Here is a 20,787-nt window from a genome sequence, read left to right as displayed (position 1 = left end):
AAAGTGATGTGTGTGTGTGTGTATGTGTACATATGTGTGTGTACATATATGTGTGTACCCAAGCACTGAAAGAGTCGGGTGTGAAATCCAATGCGGGCAGAAGGATGTGGAGATGGAGAGAAGTGAGCTCATTCCTGAGAGTGGAAGGCCTGCATGGCACAGTCCAGCAGGACAGTGATGTTGACATTTCTGCCCTGAAAAAAGAGTAACAATACCTAGTTGGTCAAATTAGATTTGGTGGGCATATCATCTGATTCATTTTGCCAGCACTCTCTTTGGTCTCCATAAATAACAGAGAACTGAAATTACTTTTAATGTCATCATGGGTATAATGGAATTATTGTTCACACTCACTTTTCATCCTCATGTAAACATAGCCAAGTGGAGATTGATCATTTCTCAGCTTAAAAATATACACAAACTTCCTCCCCACCCCCACCCCTTTATATAATCTGTGTCTACTGGCCTGTTGCCATGGAATCAACCTGTAGTCTCTCACTGATAAACATAGAGGAGAAAAAGGCTTGACGTTATTTACTTGCCACTTTAGCTCTAGAGAACCCTTTTATGTCTTAGTACTTCTCAGTTTTATTCTTTGGGTATAAGAAAGAGATTCTTTCAGATTACGGCGAGTAAGGGAATTGATTGTAAAGATTCCTGTGGCAATGAGAGAGACCCTATCCCAGGAATACCCAGGATCAGCAGGCCTCCCAGACCGAAAGATTTGGGGGAACTGGAGGACCCCTAGGAGACAAGGGCTGAATTTTCTCATTATCCCTTCAGCAGCAGCCGCCGGTTTGATTCACTCTATTGACACAACTCGGTCACTGTCTTGGTGTTCACTTATCTCTGAGCACCTTCTCACTTCTGCCATCACTAACTTCGCAGTGAGTCTGGATTGCCTAAGAGAACATGATTGGGCTAAATAATCACTATAATCTTCCATTGAACAGAACACTTTATATGAGGCCACCTCACAGATTACTGGACTCACTTTGGTCCAGGTCCCCCTAGCAATATATAAAACAAAACCTCCAAAGGATTTCTCTCACAGGAGCTTAAGGGCAGAGAATTTTTCTTCTTAAGGTGCTATAGAATATAACTCACATTATGATTGGGCTGTACAGGATAAATATTTCCACATTTTCAGATTTATAATATAAAAATAACAACTGAGAATTAGAATAAAAATTCTTCATTAATATGTCCCTCATTAACATAGCACAAAACTGTATCACCAACTTAGGAAGTGGCAGTTTTGAGCAATATATTCCAATTTATTATTTAGGAAACTTTTATTTTAACTGTAAGTGGAATTTTATCTTATTATTTTGGAATTTGAGAATCATCTGTACATAGATGGGTAGAGAGTTTTAGGTGAGAGATTATTGGAAATTTTTTGAGGTATAATACTATCCTTATAACTTTTGAAAATGCTATACAAACTCCTAGCATGTGAGAAATTAACTAGCAGCTCTAATTCAGTTTATGAAATTTAAGGATAACCTTAAATTTTTATCAAATTCTTTACAATTTCAGACTGCAAAAGAAAAATTTGCTAATTTTGAAGAGCACTGGTCATTGCATTTATAATAACTGCTATTTAATATGAATCAAAACCATTGTAGATTCAGCTCTCCGTGCTATCACCTATTTCATTGTAGGGACTTTAAAAATAAAAAATGTAGCCCTAACCGGTTTGGCTCAGTGGATAGAGCAAATCCACCTGTGGACTGAAGGGTCCCAGGTTCAATTCTGGTCAGGGGCACATGCCTGGGTTGTGGGCTTGGTCCAACATGCAGGAGGCAACCAATCAATGATTCCCTTTCATCATTGATGTTTCTATCTCTCTCTTCCTCTCCCTTCCTCTCTGAAATCAAGAAAGATATATTTTTTAAAAAATTAAATAAAACGTAGGTCATTAAGATGATACAAGATTGTTCAAATGAGGGGGTAGCATAAAAATAAAATTTCAACTGAATTAAATGAATCATCATTTAAAAAAAATTTTTTTATCGGGATTTTAAAGCCAAAGATACATGATTGAAAATAATTAGGGCATATATTGAATTACTAAATATATCAATGGAGATTCCTAAAATCAAAGTCATATTTTTGTAAGAGAAAATTCTAGATCATTTTGTCCCACCCCATTGTCTTGCAGACTTGGAAACCGAAGCTCAAGGTAACCAAGTTACCTATCCGAGATCATTCCCTGAGCTCATGGCAGAAGAGAAGCTAGAACTCATGTCTTCTAACACTCTTTCTGTAGCCCATGTGGCCTTCACTTTATTGCTGGGCGATGTAAGCAGTCCAAATGGTGAGCAATGCATTTCAGGGAGAAAGAGTACATACTCCAAATGATCAATATAAAAAGTAAGGCTACGCTTTCCCTAACTTATAGTTGCAGCAGAATGCAAAATATTTGACTACTTTTGTGTATTATAGTTTATGGAGCTGCATGCTTGATGGCCTTAGTGTTGATTCCATATAACATATTTGTAGGGAAGGATTATGTGTTTATTGCATGACAGATACTGTGCGCTTACACAGTGTTTAAGAGACTTTCAGTGATGTGAGACCAGCCCTGGCTGCTCCGTTTTTATCATCTTCCACCATTGCCTACTGCTGGCTCCAGGAGACGCTCTGACTGCTGTTGCTGCCCAGTCTGGTCCTCAGCCTGTTACTGCAGTGCTTGTCAGAAATCATTAGCCATCGATCTCTTGACTAATGTTGCAGGTGATTGTCTGAATCAGGTTCAGACACTGTAAATGAGGCAGAAACATCCTTTCTGCTCACCAACTGTGAAATGGCTAACGGGGGTTAGATTGCCAGGAATCAGAATAAATGTATTTCCGATAAGATTTGACAATGATTTCAAGCTCAAGATGGCAACTTGATTTTTATCTCTACGTTTCTTATCACACAAGAATAAAGCTGTATCATTGCCTTTTTCTCCTCAAAGTAATGCATTGTATTGAGCCCAGTGTGGAGCTTTCATTAATTTGGAGTTTGTGTAGGGGATGTGTAACCACATGTGTGTTGTGCCGCCTTTCAATGTGAACAAGAAAGAAATAGGTTAAGAAAATGCACCCCTGGCAATGGACTCATAACTTCTTGTTTACAGACAAATCTGAAGGATGCCCCTTGATGGTTTTTCAGACATATTTTTGTCCAAGTGGGTTTCTTTGAGCCCTTCTAGGACTCTTAGACTTGCAGACGAAACTACAAATAAAATGTTCAAATGCAGCTAAACTGTTGGGTCTTTGTTCTCGCTTGTTTCAGAGCATCCCGGATGCCTCTGCAAGTCTGGGGGCTTTGACGCGGCAAAGCAGCCATCTTTCAGGATTGGAAGAACTGTCACAGGGAAGGGGAACCAACTTGTGTTGTCCCACAAAACACAACCTGGCCAGCAGGCAGAGGTTACAGATTTTGCTTCACCTCTGCCAATAGTTTTCTCACAGAACTCTCCAATAGCTGAGTGGCTAGCCTCACAAGGAGATAGTTTCCAATTATGGTTAATTTTTCAAGCGAAGGCTAGGTCAAGGTTTCTCAATAAAAGCACTATTTGCCTTTGTGACTGGATAAATCTTTGTTGTAGGGGCTATGTGTGAATTGTGAGGTATTGAGTAGCATCCCTGGCTTTCACTCCCTGGGTGCCATGAGTGCCTCTCTCAGTGGGGACGACCTAAAATGTCCCTCGTCATTGCCTGATATCTCCAGGGGGCAAAACTGTGCCCATTTGAGAACTGACAGGTTAGATATTGGGAAAAGTAAGCAGTTGCTTCATTCAAATCCTTAGTGGAGGTACTGTGGGTTTATTTTTTGTTTTGTTTTATTTTAGTTTTTTACTGAATTTTAGAGAGGAAGCAAGAGGGAGAGGGAACGAAACATCAATATGAGAGAGCTAAACATTGATCGGCTGCCTCCTGCAAACCCCGTATTGGGGATCAAGCCAGGAATCTAACTGGCATCCTTACGGTGCACAGGATGATGCCTAATTAATTAGACCACACTGCCAGGGCGGTACTGTTGATTTTTTAATGAAATGAAAAATATTTTTATTTTTACCATATGTGCTTTCCATTTGTACCCTTATTTAGCTTGTAAAAGTCTCCTACACATAACTGTGTTTCAAACTTTTTTAGGAATGGTGGGGGGAAGGATAGGTAAAGATGCACACATATTTAGATAAATGTCAGGCTTATTATTCTTTACCTTTCAATTTCTCGTTAGATTTATAAAAAATAACTTACGCAGTTTGGGCAATGATCGCTCTGAGTCAGGGCTGCTTTTGTGCATGTGCAACTTGGACAATCACAGAGGACCCTGTTTGTAAAAGGACCTTAGTGGGTGCTTTTAAACACCTCATCTTATTGGAAATTCATAACATCCCTTCAAGGTAGACTTTATTCATTTCCATTTTATACCTGAGGCATTGAGTCACTCGATACATGTCACTCAGCTCCTTAGTAGGCCTGCCTGACTTGAAAGCCTAGGATATTTGGAGAAAATTGGAGCACCCAGAGGGAGATTTGATTAATTATCCCATAAGGCCCTTCCAAAGCCTGGTCTATCCCCTCAGAGTAAAAGTCCCAACTGATTTCAAATATTGAAATAACTAAGAGCAGAGGGGTGGAGAGTGGTAACTGGAAAAAGGAATATACTGTATATATAAATAGCAGAAATATGATGTAAAGGTAAGATTAGAGTTCACTAAAAGTTTTACAAAATTCCCACATCAAATGGTCTAGATGCAAGAACTTATTTACATAGTAGTTTCTATGGATTGGATTAGTTTCCTGCAGAGACAATGGTAGCTAGAGTCACCAGGCAGAGCACAAGGCCCATTTAAACTTCACATCATCAATCAGTATTAGTTTGAGTTGTGCATGCTCTAGGCCAGTGGTTGGCAAACCACGGCTTGCGAGCCACATGCGGCTCTTTGGCCCCTTGAGTGTGGCTCTTCCACAAAATACTGACTTCTACGCATGGGCCACGAAGTTTCAATCGCACTGTACGTGTGCACCCGCATGTGGTATTTTGTGGAAGAGCCACACTCAAGGGGCCAAAGAGCCTCATGTGCTTCGCGAGCCGCGGTTTGCTGACCACAGCTCTAGGCTATGCCATGAGAGAAAGAAAAATATTTCCTCTCCTTTCCCTAGACATGGGAACAACTCTAGATAAAATTTTGAAAACTTGGAATCATGGGAAACAAGGCATCCAATTGCTGCATCTTGAATGTGGCACATTTTAACCAAGCACATTGAGCTGCCTCAAGAGTAGAAAGACAAAAAAGTCCTGAAAAAGACTACTTTTATGTGCAGGTAGAATAAATGAATGAAATGGAATGACCTGCCTTACTTTTAGAACAATAATTAAATTCTTTCTTGGTAATCAGAAAGTTAAATTGCTCCTGGAAAGTCTGTCAGTTAATGTCATCAATTAGAACTTTGATTACTTGGTCCATGTTACTAGACAAAACATTCTATGTATGAACTTTTAAACAAATTTTTATATTGGACATTGTGGCTTCTCTGTACCCGGTAAAACCTTTTTCTCCTTATTTTATCACTCATTCCCATCTCCAATACTTTGCTCAAGCTGCCCCTCTTCACTACTGACCCAGCTCCTATCATTTGTTTAACATGCAGATTGAGTTGTTCTTTCTAGGTGAAGCCTTTCCCAGTTGTATTTTCTTCAATGTTCCTATGACTAGCTGAAATTCACTTATTTATTTATTTCATTCCAAATCATCTCCTCATCATCTAAATACAGTGTAGACTGTGTGGGGGCAGGGATTTTGCATTATTCTCTGCTGTATCCTTAGCACCAAGATCGAGGCTTGGAACATAGAAGCCTCTCAGTATTTAATAAATCAATGTCCTTGGACTAAATGTTTAGTCCTTAATGCAGACTTAAAGCACTATACAATTTCAATATCTGTAAGTCTTATTGCCTTATATAGTAAGATCTTTAAGACCAGGATTATATCTAATATATATATATGTATATGCCTAAGCAACCGGTATGACTGGTTGCTATGATGTGCACTGACCGCCAGGAGGCAGATGCTCAATGCAGGAGCTGCCCTTGGTGGTCAGTGCACTCCCACAGCCAACCTCTCACAGTTGGCCAACCTCCCACTGTCCCTCCACCCCCAACTGGGCAAGACGGCCCAATCGGTCCTGATCTCCAGCCAGGCCAAGGGACCCCACTCATGCATGAATTTGTGCACCAGGCTTCTAGTAATATATATATATATATATATATATATATATATATATATATATATATAAACATACATAAATATTATATTTGAATTGAAATAATACATACATTTTACACATATAATTTTACCTTACAGTTACATCTATTTAGCTAATGGAATGTACTAAAGGAGTTCTTTGTATAATACATTGATCCTGAAGTTTGAGCATTATTAAGAATTCTTAAAATGATAATGAGAGGAAATGAAAATAGCATGTTGTTACCTTTTTTAGTATCAGTGACTTACAAATACCTGACTTTCATATCTGCTGCTATGAATTTTGTTTTTAGGTGACTGATATTAATTATCTCATTTTAAGAACTTGGGTTTTATTTGAAAATGTCTTTCCAAGTAAATAAATTTCATTCTAGTGGGATTATAGAGTTCATTGCAGTGAAATCACTGTGAAACCTTCATCTCCATTATTCACTAAAATCACTGAAACAATTTGATCCACTGGTCATGTAGCACTCAGTTTTTATTAGGTATGTGACCTGACCTTTCCAATTTTGGCAACCTCATTATCATGCACAATTTGGTGTTCATTGAAATTTACATTGTAGTATGCTTAATCAGTGTTTTCCTCTGTCTTTTGATAAAGGTTGATTAGGTTCATTGTCTATAAAAATTAAATATATATAATGAATTTTCAATTTAACAAAATTTTTTGTACCTGAAATTCTTTATTCTTCCTTCTTCTATTTGTGATGCTAGATTTTAATCTTCCAGACCCTGGACTTGTTTCCAGCATATTGCTTGCCACTGGGATAGTCAGTCAAGTACAGGGGATCCCTTAGATCTCCACACTGTAGCTTATCACTTGAAGTACTCTTTGAAAAGGGGTTCTAGTCTTTATCTAAGGATTCTAGTTGATCAATATTTATTAAAATTTAAATTATACCTTGCCAACTTTAAAAGACACTTGAGGTTGCTTATTATGAGATCAATATAAAACATCTTTATTTTCTTCAGAATTCATAATCTCACTTTCTCTTTCCACTTACTTTTATGGATTTTCTTAATTTTCATTTTAACTATGTCCTTTCTACTCCCTTCAGGTTGAACTATACAATTCACCAATCTGCTGGGTTTTGCCTTGAATTCTCCTTATGATTTCACCTGACTTTACTTTCTCGCAATAGTGCTCATGTTCCTGAGGAATGGGGTCCTTGTCCTTGATTTAGATGAGCTCCTCTACTGCACTTATCAAGGACCTCAACATAGATTTCATGTAATTGACTGTTTCCCTATTGGACCAGCGATGACCTGTGTTCTTCCCACTGCCTATGTATTTCCTATTTGTAGGTAAAGGAGATACAGGAACTTTCTCAAACCACAGCTACAGTTTGAGTCTTTGCCTTGAGGTAGAAAGCTTTCACCAGGAGTCATTCACCGTTGGCTGGTTATTCCCAGAGACTCCCTGTCCCAAGGTTTACAATATCGCACTCTATATTACCTCATGGTAGCCTCACAACAGCTCTCAGAAGTGGGTTTTCTTTTTTACTTCTGAGGAAATTAAGTTTAGGGAGCCTTCCTGGCCCACATATGTTGAGCATGAAAGAACTGGAACTTGAACCGAGTCTTTTTACTCTATGGTTAGTATTCATTCCAGCATCCATACCACGTCTGGCTCTATAAAAAAGCTTCTATAGAATCAAGTCTGAAGCCAAAACCTAACCCCAGACTGAGCTGTTTTGGCCCCTGCTGCTCCCTGGAAGCATGGCACACTGGTGTGAGATGAGAGCTGTCAACATGGATGCATCTACCTATAGTTACTTGGGCACCTACCCTCTTATCCTTGGACTGAAGAGTCCGACCTCTGAGATAAAATTGGGCACCCCCGTATGTTATTGTACTGCTTCAGGGCCTCTGGTGGCTGGAGGCATGGGGGAGTGGCACAGTGTAAGCACCGTAAGCCCTGGAGAAACCTGTCTTCAGTCATCACTAATTCCCACGATTGCATCAGGCCTCGAGGGCTGAAGCATGCTCTCTACTGGTTGAGATTTCCGTGGTATGATGTAGCACCTGGCACATGGTAACAATATTGGCTGAAAACAAACTATTTTTGACACAATATAATAGTAAATCTTAAAGCTCTAGAATGTCAAATAAAAATATATGGACCAAAAAAGATACTAGAAAGTTGCTTTATAAATTTTTATACTTGGATTCAATCAGGCCTCATAAATTCACAAAATTTTGGAGTTCTTTCCCTTAATTCAGAAAGGTCTATGTCAAGGCATATCTAACTAAGTCTAGGTGTTGTCAGTATGCAAGACCAAGTGAGAAGAATATTCTCAGGTTTATACAGGTTTATTAAAAGCCTTAACAACGATAATTAAATATTTGAACTTTGCAGGTTTAGTGGGAATTAAACTGGGTCAGCTTCTATCAGTAAGTTTTAATATGAGTATCTGCCAAGCACTCACTTGGAAACCCAAATCTTATGAGATATCCCAATGGCCTTCTCTAAATTATTTCCCAACAATTAACTTTTAGGAAGTAAAGAAGAAGACCAACACTGCCTCTAATACTTAATTCTCTGAACTGCCGAATTCAGGCCATGGTCCACGCTCATCTTGGTGTCCTCCCTGATACCGACCCTCCCAACGCTGTCAAATGATTCTCACTAATTCTTTCTTAGAAAATGTACAAAAAGGATTTCCATAGAGGTCTTTGGAGATTTCCTGTATTCTCCTGTGTGTAATAAGTTGGTTCAAATAACAATGAAGGAAGAAGAAAGAATGGGGGCTTTGTTTTACGTACTTTCCTTCTCTTGGCCATCGAAAGGGGAAAGGAATAAAAAGAAAAATGATACCATACAGATGATGTCGGTGTTAAATTAAATTAAATTAATATCATGCATTAGATTAGACTGTGGCGGCCATAATCTTTTGATTATTGAAGAGATTGTTGGTAATGAAGTACATTTGTAAGAAATACTTTTAGTGTATACTGAATATGTGTACAAACTGTGAGAAATGCATCTAATAAAATGATAGATTTAGAAATTGCCTGGCACCTAAATTCATGTTTTTCAAACAGCTATTTATAGAAAGAAAAGTGATATTTAAGCTCCCATAGTAGAATATTATAATCTGCTTTATATTACCTTAGGTAATAGTCCCATATTTTAAAATAATGGTGCAAGCCATTCAATTATTTATTCACACCTAAGTTATATAAATTGGGCGATTTTGGATTGTGCAGGAAAAGAATTATTACCATGAAAGTAAGACCTCACTGTCACGGCTTAAAGAGAATGCTGTGAAACAAGTTATACTATAGATAAAAATAAACCAAACCAACATGAATTTTTAATAAACAAAAAATAGTTTATGGAAACATTAAAAACAACTATTAATTTTAATCACTCTGGCTGTGCTGTACATTTCACATGTGTTTCTCCTCCTGCTAGGACCTCAGCACTTACAGTGAGATCTCCACGGAGCTGGAGGATGACCTCAGCCTGGGGAGAGCCTATGAAGCCATAGCCAGAGTCCTGCAGAGGTACGTTAGCACATCCTTGTCTTCCTGTCACTGTGAATTCACTCAACTGTGAAAGACTTAAATTGTTTGAGGTCTGTCGCTTTCCATTACTGCCTGCTTAAATTTTAAGCAGTGCCCTTCTTAAGTGACCCTTTCATTATAAGTTATTTTAAGCCAATGTGGTATTCCAGGCTATGCGTCTAAAGTCTTCTCTGTCTATTCCTCCTTTGTATTACTTTATTTTTGATTTTCTGTACATTTAGTGATGACCTTGTATGAAAGGGAAAAATCAGGTCACATCTCACAGGTTAAAAAAGCAGAGAGCATAGAAGTACATAGAACGCTTCAGTCACTGTGGCTCACCGCACCTTGCCAGGTCTCCTCTTGGAGGAAACTGTCCACTTACACTTCAATCATGCTGCTTCCATTAAGACATCTCTCCATAGAGCAGATCTGGAGGAACAAGTGGGTGCAAAAACAATATTCCCAAAAGTTCACTTAAAGCAGAAAATTTAAGGAAAGTATACATGAAAAACCTCTGATACAAATTTTTCCATGGAAAGTATATGATTGGCCCTTCACTCATTGCGCTGTGTCCGTTGTACACTCCATTTAAGCATTGCATCATATAGGAGCACCATTAGCATTATAATGTAAGGCAGGGTAGTCTAAGACTGGGTAAGAAAAGTTATCAAAGTTAAGACCTTGGTTTTGGTTATGTTATCTTATATACAAGATACAGCTTTTTAATCATGATACTAGTAATAATATAGGTATAGATTGTGTCAAGTTTAATTTCTTCTCATTTATATTTTACTTGTAAATATATACAGGGTGGTGTTTTAAAAGGTAAAATTGTTATTTAAAAGTCATTGAAAACATCATATGCCTGGGGGAAGTAAAAGTAGGTCATCATTATGTAATAATCCTTAAGTGCTAAATAAATAAATAATTAAATATTAAAATCCAACACCAATGAACGAAAAGGTGCCCTACAAAATGCCAAATAAAAGGCCAGGCAGTCATCACTGGGTGCATGGTTAAAGACATGGACATATGTATAAGGAGAGAATGGACGTCTGCTCACGGAAGGCAGAGCCACATGAGTGTCGTGGTCCCTCCAGGTAAAGATTAGTGACTCACCATGGAAGAGCAACCCTGCTGTCCCTCACACTTTCACTTTACAAATAACAACAGAAAAGAAGCAAATGTTTGAACACAAAGAATAGATACGTATGTATTCAATTTCGTGTCTATGTGGGACACACAAGCTCTGTGCCCTTTTGTCCAGCTCTATTTGATTATTAAATTATTTAGCCCTACTGTCAGCACTGCTCAGAATCAGTAAAAACTGGCTGGATTATTTATCTCGCTTTGTAGTAGCAGACCTGGCCAGAGCCCATACACTTAAATAAAGATGTCTGTTAATGTGTTTATAAAATAATTTTTACAAAATGACATTGTGTCCCAATGTAACTAGAGAGATAAAACTCGAGGGGAAAATATTTTCTTTTGTAAACATATTGAGCAGACAAGTGTTTGGTTACAAAAATACAATTATTTTTGAAACTTCTGGAGACATGCGGTTATCTTAAACTAATTCTCACCTGTTAACCTAGTGCAGTGATGGCGAACCTATGACACACATGTCAGAGGTGACACGCGAATTCATTTTTTTGGTTGATTTTTCTTTGTTAAATGGCATTTAAATATATAAAATAAATATCAAAAATATGTCTTTGTTTTACTATGGTTGCAAATATCAAAAAAATTCTATATGTGACACGGCACCAGAGTTAAGTTAGGGTTTTTCAAAATGCTGACACGCTGAGCTCAAAAGGTTCGCCATCACTGACCTAGTGTTTTATTGGAATATTTTAGTGTCTCCACTCCAGAATTTGAACTTCTGGTCTATAGAGTAAAAGCTAGGTGGGAGTTGAACAATTATTGGTAAATATTGGCAATAACAACAACAGACAATCTAATGTTTTAATTTGACTGCTTAAGTATTACTTGGGATGCAGGTGTGGAAAAGAATATTGCTTTGGAAGATTTGACATATGAAGTGGGGTGTGTTTGGTAGTCATAGGGACAATTCAATTCCAATATTCTCAACAGTCCAGCAACCTGCCTTGGGGCAAACCTGTAATGGGAAGGAAGACTTATCCCTAGCTCACTTTTATTCCAAATGAAATTAATTCCACCTATAAGAATTCTCATCAACCAAATTGCAGATGAAGCTGTTGATGATTTCTATGGGCTTTACATTTAATAATGTTATGCAGCACACAAGAATACAGGAGATGCTTCTTGTGAGGTCTTAGGGCAAAAGTGTTCCAAGTCCACAACAGCTTTCCAATCCAAACCTGCAGCGTTGCTGGTGGTTATGGTAACCCTTGGCATGTTCTTCTCCATGTGTGCAAAATAACTCGAAAGGTAGGCAGATGTGTCAAAACCAAAAGTTCTGTACAGGCAACATCAGCACCCAAAATATCTGAGAAGCCTTAGTAAATCAAGCCCACTACTTACTAGAAATGTTTTGATAAGAATATTGTGATCTTTTTAAAAAATTTGCTTCAAGGGAGACCTGAGCCCAGAGGGTCGGAGGGAGACCGCATGGCAGACAGCCGCGTCTCTTGGGACAGACACAGACCCTGACCAGGGTAAGGAGTTCCGCGGGTTTGCTGGCGCCAGGAGATTTGAGATTTGGATTTTGTGACTGCGGAGAACTGAGACTAAAGGGGGCATCCTGAGGAACTGATCAGACCATGCAGTGCCCATAAGAGAGGAGCGTTTCCCAGACCGTATTTTGTGCCTTTAAATCAACGCAGCAGATCCAAGCAACAGCAGCCCCCTGAGCACCGCAGCCTCCTGATCACCACAGCCTCCTGATCACCACACCCTCTGTCTGTGGAACAGCAACTGTACTTGAAGCCTCCCCCTACCAGCCAGAAGAGCCAACACAGCTGTGAACAACACCCACCAGAGGAGCTGCTGCCAACTGGAAAGCAGCTGCTACCGCAACCATCTGAGCAGCAACCACAACCCAAGGAGCCCCTGCCACCCAGGGAGCAGCCACTGAACATCTCAACATCTACATATGTCAGCGAGATCAAACATGGGTAGGCAAAGAAACCCCCAAAGGAAAGAAAAGGAGGACTCCCCAGAAAAGCAGCTAAGTGAGACAGAGATATGCAACATGACGGAAAAAGAATTCAGAATAAGGTTCCTAGAGTACATGCACCACATGTTCAAGAAGCAAGAAGAAACAGATGAAAAACTCAACTACTTATGCAAGAAGCTAGAAGAAACAGATGAAAAAATCAACAACTTAAGTAAGTCCCAAGAAGAAATGAAGAGTGACATAGCTTCAATAAAAAACTCCATTGAAAGTATCAACAGTAGACTGGGAGAAGCGGAGGACCGAATTAGTGAATTAGAAGACAAGGAAGCAAAACACACTCAAACTGTACGGCAAATGGAGAAAAAAATTAAAAGACAGGAGGAGAGCCTAAGGGAGCTTTGGGACAACATGAAACGAAACAACATACGAATAATAGGGGTGCCAGAACAACAGAAAGACGAACATGGATTAGAAAACCTATTCGAAGAAATAATATCAGAAAACTTCCCTGAGGTGGGGAAGAAAAAAGTCACACAAGCCCAGAGAGTTCCAAACAAGGTGAACCCGAAAAGACCCACACCAAGACACATCATAATTACCATGGCAAATGTTCAGGATAAAGAGAGAATCTTACAGGCTGCAAGAGAGAGACGGAAAGTAACATACAAGGGATCTCCCATTAGATTATCAAATGATTTCTCAACAGAAACACATCAGGCCAGAAAAGAATGGACGGAAATCTACAAAGTGATGCAAAGCAAAGGACTGAATCCAAGAATACTCTATCCAGCAAGGCTATCATTCAAAATTGAAGGGGAAATAAGAAGCTTCACAGACAAAAAAGGGCTAAGGGAGTTTATCACCACCAAGCCAGCCATGCAAGAAATGCTAAAGGGACTGGTGTAAAAAGAAGAAATATCAAGCTCAGAAAGAAAACAGCCACATACACACACACAAAAAAGAAATGGCTACAAACAAATACCTTTCAATAATAACTTTAAATGTAAATGGACTAAATGCTCCAACCAAAAGACATCGAGTGGCTGAATGGATAAAAAAACATGACCCATACATCTGCTGTCTACAAGAGACCCACCTCATTAGAAGGGACTCACACAGACTGAAAGTGAAGGGATGGAAAAATATCTTTCACGCAAATGGAAAGGAAAAGAAAGCTGGGGTAGCAATACTTATATCTGACAAAATACATCTCAAAGTGAAGGCCATAACCAGAGATAAGGAAGGCCACTTCATAATACTAAAGGGATCAATACAACAAGAAGATATAACCCTGGTAAACATATATGCACCCAATGCAGGAGCACCCACATACATAAGAAAACTTCTGGAAGATATCAGGGGAGAGATCGACAACAATACAATCATAGTAGGGGACTTTAATACACCACTGACATCACTGGATAAATCCACTAGACAAAAACTCAGCAAAGAAACAGCAATCCTAAATGACTCACTAGATCAGATGGACTTAATTGACATCTTCAGAACACTTCACCCCACAGCTGCGGAATATACATTCCTCTCAGGTGCTCATGGGACATATTCAAAAATAGACCACATATTGGGTCACAAGCAAAGTCTCCACAAATTCAAGAAGATTGAAATCATAAAAAGCTTCTTCTCAGACCACGATGGCATAATGTTAGAAATAAACTACAATAAAACCAACCCAAAATACTCAAACACTTGGAAGCTGAATAGCATGTTATTAAATATTGATTGGGTTACCGATGACATCAAAGAAGAAATTAAAAACATCCTGGACACTAATGACAATGAAAACACAACAATCCAAAACCTCTGGGACACAATGAAAGCAGTCCTGAGAGGAAAGTTTATAGCTCTACAGGCCTATCTCAAAAAACAAGAAAAAATGGTAGTCAATCATCTAACTCTACAACTCAAAGAATTAGAAAGAGAGCAACAAGAAAACCCCAGAGTGAGCAGAAGGAAGGAGATAATAAAGATTAGAGCAGAAATCAATGAAATAGAGACCAAAAAAACAATACAGAAAATCAATGAAACCAAGAGCTGGTTCTTTGAAAGGATAAACAAGATTGACAAACCCCTAGCCAGGCTCACCAAGAAGCAAAGAGAGAGGTCCCAAATAAACCAAATCAGAAATGATAGAGGCGAAATAACAACAGACCCCACAGAAATACAAATGATTGTTAAACAATACTACCAGCAACTCTACTCCAACAAACTGGACAACCTGGAGGAAATGGACAAATTCCTAGAAAAATACAACATTCCAAAACTCAATCAGGAAGAATCTAAAAACCTCAATAGGCCAATAACTATGGAAGAAATTGAAGCAGTCATCAGAAAGCTTCCAGCAAACAAAAGCCCAGGGCCAGACGGCTTCACAGGGGAGTTCTACCAAACATTCAAGGAAGAACTAAAACCTACCCTCCTCAGACTACTACAAAAAATTCAAGAGGAAGGAACGCTTCCAAGCTCATTCTATGAAGCCAGCATCACCCTAATACCAAAACCAGGTAAAGACATCACAATGAAAGAGAATTACAGGCCAATATCCCTCATGAACATAGATGCCAAAATCCTCAACAAAATCTTAGCAAATCGGATCCAGCAGTACATCAGAAGGATCATACACCATGACCAAGTAGGATTTATCCCAGAGATGCAAGGATGGTACAACATCCGTAAATCAATAAATGTGATACATCACATAAACAAATTGAAAGAAAAAAACCACATGGTCATATCAATTGATGCAGAAAAAGCATTCGACAAAATCCAACACCCATTTTTGATAAAAACTCTCAGAAAGGTGGGAATAGAAGGATCATACCTCAACATAATAAAAGCCATATATGACAGGCCCACAGCCAACATCATACTCAATGGACAAAAACTAACACCATTTCCCCTAAGAACAGGAACAAGACAGGGATGCCCACTCTCACCACTCCTGTTCAACATAGTACTGGAAGTATTAGCCATTGCAATTCGGCAAGAAGAAGGAATAAAAGGCATCCAAATTGGAAAAGAGGAAGTAAAACTGTCCTTATTTGCAGATGACATGATATTATACATACAAAACCCTAGAGACTCCATCAAAAAGCTACTAGACTTAATACATGAATTTGGCAATGTAGCAGGATACAAAATTAACCCCAAGAAATCTGAGGCATTTCTATACACCAATAGTGAACTTTCAGAAAGGGAGATCAGAAAAACAATCCCATTTACCATCGCACCAAAAAAATTAAGATACCTAGGAATAAACTTAACTAAAGAGGTTAAAAACCTCTACTCAGAAAACTACAGGACGTTGAAAAAAGAGATAGAGGAAGACATAAACAGATGGAAGAACATACCATGTTCTTGGATTGGTAGAATCAACATCATTAAAATGTCCATACTACCCAAAGCAATCTATACATTCAACGCACTTCCCATTAAAATACCAATGGCCTTCTTCACAGATCTAGAACGAACTCTCCAAAAATTCATCTGGAATAAAAAAAGACCCAGAATAGCTGCAACGATCCTGAGAAAGAACAAAGTAGGTGGGATCTCAATGCCAGATATCAAGCTGTATTACAAAGCCACTGTTCTCAAAACTGCCTGGTACTGGCACAAGAACAGGCATATAGATCAGTGGAATAGAATAGAGAGTCCAGAAATTAGCCCGAACCAATATGCTCAATTAATTTTTGACAAAGGAGGCATGAACATACAATGGAGCCAAGATAGTCTCTTCAATAAATGGTGTTGGGAAAATTGGACAGACATATGCAAGAAAATGAAACTAGACCACCAACTTACACCATACACAAGAATAAACTCAAAATGGATAAAGGACTTAAATGTACGACAGGAAACCTTAAAAATTCTAGAAGAATACAAAGGCAGCAAAATCTCAGACATATGCCAAAACAATTTCTTCACTGATACAGCTCCTAGGGCAGTTGAAACTAAAGAGAAACTGAACAAATGGGACTACATCAAAATAAAAAGCTTCTGCACAGCAAAAGAAACCATCAACAAAACAACAAGAAAACCCACCTCGTGGGAAAACATATTTGCCAACGTCATATCTGATAAGGGCTTAATCTCCAAAATTTATAGGGAACTCATACAACTTAACAAAAAGAAGATAAACAATCCAATCAAAAAATGGGCAAAGGATCTAAATAGACACCTTTCAAAAGAGGACATTCAGAAAGCCAAGAGACATATGAAAACATGCTCAAAGTCACTAATCATCCGAGAGATGCAAATCAAAACAACAATGAGGTACCATCTCACACCTGTCAGAATGGCCATCATCAACAAATCAACAAACGACAAGTGCTGGAGAGGATGTGGAGAAAAAGGAACACTTGTGCACTGCTGGTGGGAATGCAGACTGGTGCAGCCACTATGGAAGGCAGTATGGAGGTTCCTCAAAAAATTGGAAATGGAACTCCCATTTGAACCTGTGATCCCACTCCTAGGAATATATCCCAAGAAACCAGAAACACCAATCAGAAAGGATATATGCACCCAGATGTTCATAGCAGCACAATTCACCATAGCTAAGATCTGGAAACAGCCTAAGTGCCCATCAGTAGATGAATGGATTAGAAAGCTGTGGTACATCTACACGATGGAATACTATGCTGCTGTTAAAAAGAAGGAACTCCTACCATTTGCAACATCATGGATGGAACTGGAGAGCATTATGCTAAGTGAAACAAGCCAGTCAATGAAGGAAAAATACCACATGATCTCACTCATTCATGGATAATAAAGACCATTACAAACTTTTGAACAATAATAGATACAGAGGCAGAGCTGCCTCAAACTGATTGTCAAACTGCAGTGGGAAGGCCAGAGAGAGTTGGGGGACAGGAGGGAGGGGAGTAAGAGATCAACCGAAGGACTTGTATGCATGCATATAAGCATAACTAATGGACATAAGACACTGGGGGGTAAGGGAGGGTAGGGGTTTGTCAAGGGGGCGGGGGGAAAGGATACTTATGTAATACCCTTTGTAATACTTTAAGAGAAAAATTAAAAAAAAAAAAAAAAAATTTGCTTCAAGGGCTTGGTGTTTTTTGACACATACACACACACACACACATACACACACATGCACACATATATGTATGTCCCTTTCATAGTCCTAAACTGTCCTCAAATTAGCAGAAATAGAGCGCAACAAAAATAGAGGAAATTATGGTGGTGTCGGCTGAGGAATAAATCAAGCTGCATATGGAGCTTAGCATCACCTCTAAATCTCTTTCCCAACCTGTGCAATTGCACAGGCTTCACTAATGGGAAGCCCTATCTCTATAAACATATTTTATCTCTTTAAAGGAAATGGAAGAGGATAGCCATGTCTGGGATAAGTGTGTGTCTGAGGCCATCAGCTGAGCATGCATGAAGGGTGAATAGGCTTTAAGGCTGGAAGCTTCTAAAATGGTTATAAGAATTTATACTGTGATTTCAACTGAAAAACACAGCACATTCCCTCCAGGCTGAGGACTTGGTAATGCAGAGCTGCTCAGTTGGTAATGCTAGAACTATCCCTGGTATTAGAGTTATTGATGCAGGTTTTAATAATGAGCCAGGTTTGTTATTTTTGCTATTGGTCTGAATAACATTAAGCAGCCTAACAGAAAATAGGCATTTACAATGCCCTTTTTTCCTACTTGAAATACTAGTGGGGGAAAAAAAGAGTCAGTATTCTAACATAACAATTGCCCATGACACAGCTATAAAAGCCAGAATTATAGTCCATAAAACAAAGAGACAGTGAGTTGAGAAATTACCAAGTAAATATTATTATATGTAGACAGACAATTTGAGTAAATATAGAAGGGGGAATAACCTCAGTTTTTCTTACAGCATTTTTTGGCCTCATTTTCTGAAATAACTCATTTACTAAAACGGCACAACTCTCCAACATAATCAGGATGGCTCATATAGGAGGGAAATTACAAAAATGACAGTTGTTCAAGACACCTTGGTCACAATTGGCCTGGGTTTATTCTGTAGCCCTTGTAAATTTTCTTATAAACTCAGGTTCAATTATTTCCTAGAAAACCTTCCACAGTGGACATCTTTCAATCAATCAGTACAAAGTTTCAAGTTTGAAAATTACCTTCCTGTTACAGCTGAAAATTAATTTCTTCTTGCTTGAGAGAAATGACATGCCCTAGTAATTTCCACATATTCTTTAAAATGGAACATTCAGGCTTTGATGCGAAATCTCCTAAAAATGACCCCCCAAAATACATCAAAACATTTCTATTAATTCATGAAATTAAGGACAGCGTTTTACATTTTCTCCTGTCGCTGATTCCATTTGCCTTATTGCTTTCATCTGTGGCCCACAAACTTGGTAGCACAATCAACAAACCCCTCGGCGGCCGCTTCATCTCTGCTCTATTTGATTTCTTCTCTCTGAGTAAATGATTAAGTTTTCATGCATTGGTTCAACCAAAATCTATGTTCACTCAACCACATCCTTTATTGATTACTTCTACTGCAAACAGTAGGCCAAGTGTGATATACATAATTGGACAGTTGTCAGGGGATGTGGGTGTTAACAGTCCTGTTTTCCCAGTTGGAAACTGGAATCACCTTGATACACAAATATTCTGCACTGTTTCATTCTCATTCTTTGGACCGAGGAGTCCTGTTCCTCAGAATATATGTTTTTAACTCTCTAAGGTCTGGTTGAATGAATTTAATGATTATACCATATAATATGCTGCTCAAGTTGCACCTGTGCACTGCATATAGAAAACTGGAATTAATATTTGTCTAACATTTTAACCTTGTCCTTGAACTCATTCAAGTAATCCCTAGCATTTCTGTGATAAAAAAAAAATTTTATTCTTTCCCTTCTAAAGAAAGACTGGCTTCTAAATCTAAGGCTAACTTTTAAATTTAGAAATCCTTTAAGCAACATATAATGTTTATATTTCAGATGCTATATTAACAGCTTTGCTGGCTATAGAACTGTGTATTCACTGAGTGGAGCATATAATTTATAATGGGAAGGCTATTTCTGTAGCATTATTTGTTAGAGCAAGTTCCAGATACTTTTCGATGCTTTGGAGATCTGTTGCTCCTTTGGGAGGAAAACAACTCGACTCGCCCAGCAATAGTTTTATTTATACTATTTTGTATTTCTTATTCACTGAACTTGTTGTGCTTTTTTGCTTGTTTGATTGTATATGTTGTGATTTAACAATCCTCAGCAGGCCAAACTTAATTCAAAATATACTTCCATCAAAAATATATCAGCTTTTAGGAACGTGAACATAAATAAGCTTCAGTGAGTCCATTTTAGCTAAATAAAAACAATAATTTTTCCCCTAAGGTTTTAAAGTGATATGCAAAGAATTCTCTATTTTTTTATGTCATTTTTTTTTTCTTGAATACCACTATCCAAGAAAGAGCTTGGAGAGTTAACATCAATTTGATCAAACATTTTTAGTTCTAGAAATTTATGAGTTTGCTCAAAATTCTTAATATATTTATTTATATTTTTATACTCTTGAGTTCTCTATCATTTTTGTTTTTCCATGAGGCAAATATTTAAATTAAAGCAATGAGCATACCTATTTTTAATATTTTAATTCATGTCTGCATTTGAAATAATCCTCATAACAACTCATAAGTTTTTCTGGAGAATTGAGCCATGCCTAAATGTAGAAGAAGATTATTCATAATTTTATGAGAAGGTGAGAACTGAATCATAAAAGGCAATATTAACTTTGGGAATGGAAAATTCCATTCTATTTCTTATATGTAAACCATTCTCTTACCAGTAAGAAAGGAAAAAATAATGCATTTGATAGTGCCTGATACTCAAGTAGACAAAAAGTGTTAGTTCTTTGACACATGTCCCCTA

At 38.2% G+C, this 20,787-nt stretch overlaps 1 protein-coding gene across 4 annotated transcripts in view; it reads left to right on the top strand.

The window, feature by feature from the left end:
- The window catches only part of TTC29 (tetratricopeptide repeat domain 29), a 163,644-nt gene that overhangs the window by 81,884 nt on the left and 60,973 nt on the right, over positions 1-20,787 (top strand). For all 4 annotated transcript variants that reach the window (XM_070417227.1, XM_070417228.1, XM_070417225.1 and 1 more), the window contains one exon: positions 9,690-9,781. In XM_070417227.1, coding sequence (XP_070273328.1) covers positions 9,690-9,781 — 92 coding nt within the window. The remainder of the gene's footprint in view (positions 1-9,689; positions 9,782-20,787) is intronic.

Source organism: Myotis yumanensis, unplaced genomic scaffold (assembly GCF_028538775.1).
Source record: "Myotis yumanensis isolate MYYU_CA2020_CCGP unplaced genomic scaffold, mMyoYum1.0.hap1 SCAF_5, whole genome shotgun sequence".
Lineage (NCBI taxonomy): Eukaryota > Metazoa > Chordata > Mammalia > Chiroptera > Vespertilionidae > Myotis > Myotis yumanensis.
Note: the sequence above shows the minus strand (reverse complement) of the source record. Positions and strands in the feature narration are given on the sequence as shown.